Genomic DNA, 8638 nt, shown 5'->3' with positions numbered 1-8638 from the left:
TCATTTCCAGTGCATTATGAGCATTTCAAGACTATAGTTGCATCTTGTCCACAACATCAAATGAAGGAAGATCTTTTAATTCAATATTTCTATGAATGACTACTTCCATTTGAGAAAGAAATGCTTGATGCTTCAGCTGGAGGTGCTTTCATTGACAAAACCCCAGTGGCTGTGAAGATTTTAATAGTGAATTGTGTCTTGAATAAACAACAATATGAAGGAGTTGGAGGAAGAGAACTTGCACGCCCAATTCAAGTCGATGAGGTAAGTGCTATTTCAAAACTTCAATCTCAAATGGCTAATCTCACTACTCTTATATCACCGGCTGTCAAAGGGTCCAAAGTGCAAAGTGTTTGCATGTGGCATGTGCTCTTTGCAAGGACATCCTACTAATCAATGTCCTCAATTAATAGAAAATGGGGAATGGGAAAGTTCCAATGTCGTCGGTTACCAAGGCTAAAATCAACCAAGGAATGACCCGTTTTCCAACACTTACAATCCGTGCTGGAGAGATCATCCAAATATGAAGTGGAGGGAAAGAAATGGACAACATGAAGAATCGAATTGGACAGATAACAAAATTCATGGGACAATTTAGAGAACAAGCCAAACCTCCTAGTTCAACCATTGCCAATCCAAATGGAGGTTTTGAAACCCCTAATGCCATCACTTTAGAAGTGGTAAGGAGGTTGGAATTGAACCAAAAATGTCCAAGTAAAGCCAAAAAGAGGACAAACAACTACTACCCGAAGAAGAGTAGGAAGACAATGCCACGACAAGGAAGGAGCAAACCTTGCCGCAGCCTTCTAAAGCCCATATGCCACCTAATTTAGGTAAGGTTGGTCCAAATGCAATTCTTTCTAACCCCATTCCACCAAATGTGCCTTTTCCTCACAGTTTTATGCAATCTAAGAAAGAAAAGTGTGAAAAAGACATCTTAGAAACCTTCATATAGGTACAAGTTAATATGCTGCTTCTTCATGCAATAAAGCAAGTTCCAAATTATGCTTATTTTTTTAAAGATTTTTGTATAACAAGAAGACGGATCTCGAAAAAGGAAGTGATACAGGTAAGTGAGAATGTCTCTGCATTTTTGCAAAGAAAGCTCCCACCTAAATGGAAAGATCCAGGTAGTTTCAATATCCCTTGTGCTATTGTTAATACCAAGTCTGAGCGTGCTATGTTAGATATAGGTGCTTTCATTAATGTCATGTCATATTCCATTTATGCATCTATGAATCTAAGAGAGCTTAAAAACGATGGTGTTATTATTCAGTTAGTTGATCGATCTAATACATACTAGAAATGAGTTTTGGAAGATGTTTTGGTGCAGGTTAACCACTTGATTTTTCCAGCATATTTTTATGTGCTTGAGATGGAGGATTCAGTCCACTCTACATCATTGCCAATATTACTTGGAAGACCTTTCATGAAAACAGCTTAAACCAAGTTCCACGCCCAATTAAGAAGGTTTTTTTAACCCCACATCTCCCACGTCAACGCTCTCACCTTCCAAGTTCCACGCCCAATTTTATTTTGATTTAAAAAAATAAAATAAAAAAAAAGTTTTCTTTTTCCCTAAACAAAGTGATATAAATTTTCTATAACAAATAATAGCCAAATTTAATTACACAGGTATAACGTGTGGGTATATGACGAGTAACAATAATCACAACACTGATAAACTAAACGTAACTTCATGAGAAGGGATGATATCAACTATTTAGTCTTCTTCCCTTTGTTCTGTATATGTTTGCCTTTTTCTTTTGATTGTTATGCTACCCAGTACCCAGCCTCCCCAGTGGACTCGTAGAGGGAAGAGAATTGGGTTACATAATTATCGTCAATGTTTTTTTCCATTAGTCACTTATTCTAAAGTATGTAATACGTAAAAATATAAATGTGTTCTATGTTTTAAAATAATATTTATGTGACAATATAATATTTAGATATTAATTTAGTATTACGTTTTTTTATTTGATTATTTATTGATTTAAAATATATTTTCTCTAGTAGGTAACGGATCGGGTCATATTAGCCGTTATTATTATTGGGTCGAGTTTTGGTAGGGTCATATTACACGTTCATTTTAACAGATGTTACACTACATGACCTGTTATGAAATCGGGTATGTTACAAAAACGATGCGAACATGAAACGAATGCTAGGTCTACTTGACTTTTCAATTGCATGCTTTTGCTTCAAGTGAAATTTTATATTAGAGAAATGTACAATTTCCGTACCAACATTATAAAACATTGTGCAAAAAAACATGAAGTGATATAAAGACTATAAAAAGTTTACTTTAAAATAATCTTTTTAGCATTTCTCTCTATATTATAAAAGTATTTATTTTACAGACACAACATAATAATAAGCGCAAATTAGTAACCTTAAAATTGACTCTTCTGTAAAACATGCTTTTACTTCTCCCGATGCGTCATTGAATGAGTTGATTACTAATGACAAAGATTAAGTCTTAATTTAATTAGAATTGAGAAATGATTTTCGCACCTCATTTTTTTCTCCTACACAACATTTTATTTCCAACTCTTGGGGTGAATGGTTAAAACAAAATATTGAGGAACAAAAATTAATAAGAGTGCAGAAAGAAAAAAAATACCAAAAAAAATTCTTTTAGAGTGGATTGGCCAAGTATGGATCCAATGTTTGGATTTGGATCCTCGCCGAATCCCCTCCATGGGGATACTAGAGATCAACGCACACGAACCGTTGATAAAAAATTGTACAGCCCCAATTAAATGCTTTTTATATTTTTTTTAAAAGTAAAGTAACCTTGTTTTGCATGAAAATATAAAAAAGAAAAAAATTATGACCGCACGATTTTTGATCAGCGGTCTGTGTGCGTTGATCCCTATGATCTTCAGGAGAGGATCCAGCGAGGATCCAATTCCCCAATGTCTTAAGGATCTAACGAGTCATGAATTCCGGTGCATACGAGAAACACCATTGCTAACTAATCAATTTTTCAATCCTGGTTACGAATCTGAACAGAAAGGCTTAACACATACCGCCTGGTCAAGCCATATCGAAGGAAAATCTACTCAACGACAGTTCGTTATCATTCCGAATCTTTATCTTTAATACATACTAAACCTTTCGAGAGAGAGAAAGAAGGGGAGAGAGGGGGGGGGGGGGGGGGGGGGGGGGAGAGAGGTGGTGGTGGTGTGTGTTTGAATAAGTGTTTAATAGCTGACTTTATTTTAACAATTATACAAACTAAAAATCACAAACAACAACAATACATTATGAAAGCAACAGACATGTATAAAAAACACACCGCATACCCATGTGAACACTGATTGGCACCGTGAACCGGCTTGTCATTCAGCAACCTTCACGCCAGAGAGATAAACCCGACTTTGAATCACACTACCTCCAATCCAAAAACCAGGCATAACCATCAGACCAATCTTTGGCTTTTCGTCGTTTTCATCCATTACCAAATTCTTCACCACACTGTCCATGTAAACCTCTGAGAACTCGCTCCCCCTCTTGACCTGAAAGACTTCAGCCCGAGGATCATAAGAATGTGCTAGCCTATGCAAAAGCCATATTGACTTGGCCAGCTTTAGAAAAGCCTGGTAAAACGGAGTCCTTGGATGCCCCCCACCCATTACATAATTTCGTTGATCCAAGTTTCCAAAAAACGAAGTCTCCATTTTTGGGTGAACCACTACCAGGTATTTGCTCCTGCAAAATCTCCCAAACATAGAATCTGGATTTTGGCCAAGCATGTCCAATGGATCCATGTCCCGTAGTGCAAGATATTGGTGGAAGGAACTCTCCTTGGTGACTGTAAGATTGTCCAATTTAAGGGAGAAGCTTTCCTGCTGAAAGCCACTGAACATTCTTTGGCATATATGAGATTCAAACGCATACTTCTTGTGAGGTCTCTTTGCATAGACAACACTGGGTTCAATTGAGTTGGCTGCTGCATCGAGGTCCCACCCAGCTGCTTTCAACATGTTAATCAATGGTTTCGCAAAGTCATGAATAGCCTTATATGAAGCTTCAAAAACCGATGTGAAGAGATTGGGAGTTAAATCCTCAGGCATAACACCATTCTCATCAGCGGAACCTTCTGATTCTTTTGTAGACATGCCCCTCAGCTTTAAATTCTTTTCTAACTTTGCTTGCTTCTGTTTTGCCTCCTCAATATGCTGCTGAAGCTGAAGGATTTCAGCATCTTTATTTTGAATTTCAGACTGGAACTTCTTAACCATAACCCCATAGGTTTTCAGCAGAATTTGTTGTTCTTGAATCTCTGCAGATAGGCGGGAGTCCTGTGGAGAAACGCAAACTGGGCTGGGATTGTTCTCCCTGTAGAAGTGCTTAAGTTCAGAGAGGTTTTTTAGCTCAGAAATTACAAGTCTATCTGCAGCTTGAATTTTTTCAGGGTCATAGGGAGTATGAGCAGCTTGGAGCTGAATGTAAGCTGATTTCAAGGAAGAGATGTTCGTGAAAACCTTAGATATCAAGGCTTCCACAGCTTCTAGATTCTGATTCATGGCCTCTTCCATGGGTTGTGGGTGAACCTTCTGGCTATTGCTCTCGCGAAGTTGAGTATCTCTTGCTCCAGTGGGTAGCATAGCTACTTCCAAAAGGAGTGGTTAAGTTGACTTTCTTCAGAAAAAGCACCGACACTACAACACCAGCAAACTTCAGCATAAGTGTAAATTGCATAATCTAAAGTCAGGTGGTAACACAAAATAATGTAATTATCGAAAATGGTGACAGCAATGCTGTGTGCTTAAATCCAACAACATTTTTGATAAATTTATTTACAAATATGGCTCAAGAAATTTTGACCAAAGAAGAAAAAACGAATGTGGCTCAATAATACATATGTTTCTAGGTTTATCCCTAAAGAGTTGAATTCTGAAGAAAACTTTGCTGACAGACATATCTGGTGAACATCCAACAAAAAAGTGGGCTAATCCAACCAATCTTGCTTGCACAATGGAAAGAGCCACCAGTTTATGTCTCCATCAAATCCAATTAGCCAAAGGTGTGCATTCATGAGCCCATGCTAAAGTTTCAATCAATTTCGGCCACACTAGGAAATTAAGAAATCGTCATAATATGAGCCAATTTGATTCTTTTATCTAACCGAAAAAAGAATTTGCAAATTAATAAATCCCACAGGCGGATTTTCTGTCTCTAAGGAAAACAACTCTAATCCACTATGAGAAAAATTCCCAATTCTCTCTTTGGGACTTTGACTCTCACATTCTTGTTTCGGCAATTCAAATATAGGAAACGGCTTTTTACTAATAAAAATCAATATTCCAAATCATTCCATTCTGGATTCCTTTCTCTATCAAAGTATCATATTTCTAAATTCTCATAGGGTCCCCCAGGGATTCCTTCCAGGACCTGTTGAATAATTTTTACGGATTCTATCATTTCACCAATTCGGACTAGATAATGAGCCAATGAATCTCCTTTTTGTCCACAAAACTTCCCAATCATATTCGTTGTGACATTCATAACGCCTACTCTAATTTATTACTTCCTCTCTACCAATAATGCCTACTCCCTCGACTCATTCTAAAAAGCACCATTCAAGGCAACATAACAACATTCTTTTGGAAACCAAAATGAACCATTCTAAAAAGCACCATTCAATAGACACTTCACAAAGTTATCTTCTTCCAGTATTAAACATTTGTTACTTTACAACTATAATTTAAAAAATAAAAAATAAATAAATAAATAAAGAAAGAATAAAAATTAACCATGCAAGAATCCCTAACCAAGATATATGCCATAAACTCTTCTTACTTTTCTACTTCAAATTTTAAAATGTGGCTGCTTACCCATAGACAACTCTAACATCTATCATGTCCTGACCTGTCTTAGATTACAAAATTTAGATTCCAGAATTTGGGCACTTTTATGAAGCATTGACATGTATGAGGTAGTATCAGATAACAAAATTCAACTCAGAATGTACACTAAATTGACATTTCACCCTGTAGAAGTACTAATGTCCTTGGCAAGCACTTCTTTGTATGAGTCCATCAAATAAATTCTACTCAACTATTGCTTTTGTTTTACTTTCAGAAACTGACTCAACTGTGAAGATGTTCGCATTAGTCAAAACATGAAGATCCCCAGCCACACACTCAGTTTAACTCTTTTTGCTCATGTTCTAGCATCAAAGTAATTAGTGTACCTATAACTTAGATATAGGAACTGGATAAATATGAAAATACCTCCACACTCTACATTAACAATCTTAATTCAGAACTGTCACCTTATACGTGAAGTGTGAACGCAGCAAATCTGCTCAAAGTTATCTTGAAGAAAGCATGGGGAATGTTGTGCAAGAAGCTTTAATAAAAATGGTTAGATTTGTAAACATTTACAGTATAGGCACAAATGATTCAATATGCATCTACCATTCTTTTGCATTGGTTGATTGATGGCTTGAAAAATGCCAACTAATATAAGGTGTGATCGTTTTAATGCAGAAATCTAGTTCGGACTAATTATTTTTCCGTGGGAATCTAGTCAAGGCTCATATCGCGCCTTTCTTTTAATGCGTATGTAATCAATTCTCCCAGAGCTACATGATACAAATTATCTTCATTTTAAGATGGTCCCTGATATTGCCCTTACACTTGAGATCAACAAAAAATGGAGACAGGACACGAAAATGCCAAGAAGGTTGAATACCAAAACAAACAACCCATAACAAAATCAATGTAAATCATAAGTTAAAGTACAAATATGACCAGTTGTGCCACAATAAAGAGCTGAAGGACGACTAAGTTCAAAATTATATGATCACCCAAAATACTTCCTAGAACTTTAGGAGCAAATTACAAGCAATAGTCCTAAAAAAGTCAGCTTTGTTTTAAGAGAAATATGTCAGCTAATTTACATGGTTCACACCAAAAAGCATCGTGCAACTCTCAGTGGCTCGCACCGAAGAAAAATCAGATTAAGGGTATATACAACAATCTATGAACAAAACTGGAAACTGACTAGATAAATATTTAAATCGGGAGAAAAAAAACCCAAAACATAAATTTCAAAAATAAATAAATATATATATATATATATGGGGCATGAGCTGCTTACCTATCAGGACCACATATCTGGCACAGACTCCATCTAACAAACATAATACCACCCCTTCAACCTAAAATAGAGCACAAATCCCAAATTAACAACACTAATCACTCAAATAACACTAAATTCCTTTTTCCTTTCCTTTTTTGCACAAATTTTCATCTGATCGCCATAACCAGATGTACTTACACGAAACAAGAATCCTCCTCTCTACCTCGATGGAGATCGCGAGCCTGAGGCGTCTCGAAGCCCTAACCTTAATAGTCCGATTGCTTGCTGTGATTCGGTTCGTTGCCTCCCTCAGTGGAGATCCGAATTGCAGTGTTGGTAGCTGGTTTGTGTTGGATCAGGGGTCTGCAAACCCTAATTGGAAACTTTGGGGTCGTTCCACCACTGTCTTACCGTTTCGGTTTCTATAAAACGCTATTTTTTCACCGCATGGTAAGAAATCAGCATTCAAAAGAAAGTGTTGTGGTCGGTGAAGGAAGGGATCCTCTCCCTTCATCATAACCTGCCACTCAGATATTCAAATTATTGAAATTTGATCTAATGATTATAAGTAGACGTCTACTTTAAAAATTATAATAGCTTTAACAGTTTGATTAAATTTTAATAACCCGACCTCCAAACTTAGTAGATTAGGTGAAAAGAATTCGGAAAGGATCTCTTTCCATTAGTGAGTGCTATGGTGGGCGGTGTTATTCCTTTTCACCGTTTGACAAGAAATCAGCATTCAAAAGAAAATGTGGCCATTGAGCACTATGATATGATGGTATTTCTTTTTACTTTGAAGTGAGATAGTTTAATTTTCATGGATAACGAATTCGATGCCAAATTAGGTTGTGTGGCTTAGCCAAACTCTATCTTCTTATCCATGTATTCAAAGAAAAAGAAAAAATGTGGGTTTTTTTATTTTATTTTTTTTTTTTATATCTTGTCGTTAGATTATATTAAATTAGTCACCTACGAAGTAAGAACCAAAATCGTCATACAAGAGTTTAACATATTTCTACCATTGTGGTAAAAAATCACTTGGAAGTGTTGGGTTTGTTTTTGTATGGCAAAATTAACATGGTCCGGGTAAACTCCAACGATTCAACCCCTTTTCTTTAAATTATTTGCATCCAAGAGAAATTTAATAAATTTGTTTGAAAAGACATATGAACTTACACACTTTTGTTTTTTCAATTTGTCATATGAACTGAAACTTACGATTTGTCATACTAATTTCAAAATTATTAATATGTTAGCTCATCTGAATTCTATTAAATTTTCTATCCAAAATTTGTTATGTGTCTTGTACATAACTTGTGTTGATAGTTATTTCGGACATTTCAACATAAAGAATATCTTCCAATTTTACCACAAACTGAAGGTTTCCGGTGACTATATTTTGATTATCTTCACTTCGAAACACAAAGAAGAGAGTGCAGGTTATTCTCCTTTTTCCAAATGGAAAACCTTCAAATCATTGTATACCAGATTAATCCCTTTTTGTACTTTTATAGAATCCCTAGATTTATTTTTGTCGAAG

General features: G+C 36.0%; 1 protein-coding gene across 5 annotated transcripts; it reads right to left on the bottom strand.

The window, feature by feature from the left end:
• Positions 1 to 3192: 3192 nt before the first annotated feature.
• Positions 3193 to 7578, bottom strand: LOC103957913 (protein GRAVITROPIC IN THE LIGHT 1). Of its 5 annotated transcripts, none has more exons than XM_009370137.3 (3): positions 7294 to 7578; positions 7114 to 7174; positions 3193 to 4683 (listed from the first exon to the last, which is right to left on the bottom strand). In XM_009370137.3, the coding sequence occupies exon 3, from the start codon at positions 4611 to 4613 to the stop codon at positions 3345 to 3347; it is 1269 nt and encodes a 422-aa protein (XP_009368412.2). In that variant the 5' UTR covers positions 4614 to 4683; positions 7114 to 7174; positions 7294 to 7578; the 3' UTR covers positions 3193 to 3344. The 5 variants fall into 5 exon arrangements, with proteins under 5 accessions (XP_009368412.2, XP_048422782.1, XP_009368411.2 ...); XM_048566825.1 differs by having other exon boundaries at positions 3193 to 4667; XM_009370136.3 differs by having other exon boundaries at positions 3193 to 4676; positions 7294 to 7577.
• Between the last annotated feature and the right edge of the window lie 1060 nt (positions 7579 to 8638).

Source organism: the organism of the source record quoted next, unplaced genomic scaffold (assembly GCF_019419815.1).
Source record: "Pyrus x bretschneideri cultivar Hongxiangsu unplaced genomic scaffold, Pyrus_bretschneideri_v1 Contig43, whole genome shotgun sequence".
NCBI classification, from domain to species: domain Eukaryota; kingdom Viridiplantae; phylum Streptophyta; class Magnoliopsida; order Rosales; family Rosaceae; genus Pyrus; species Pyrus x bretschneideri.
The sequence above is the reverse complement of the archived record's forward strand: the minus strand, read 5'-3'. Positions and strand labels throughout refer to the sequence as shown.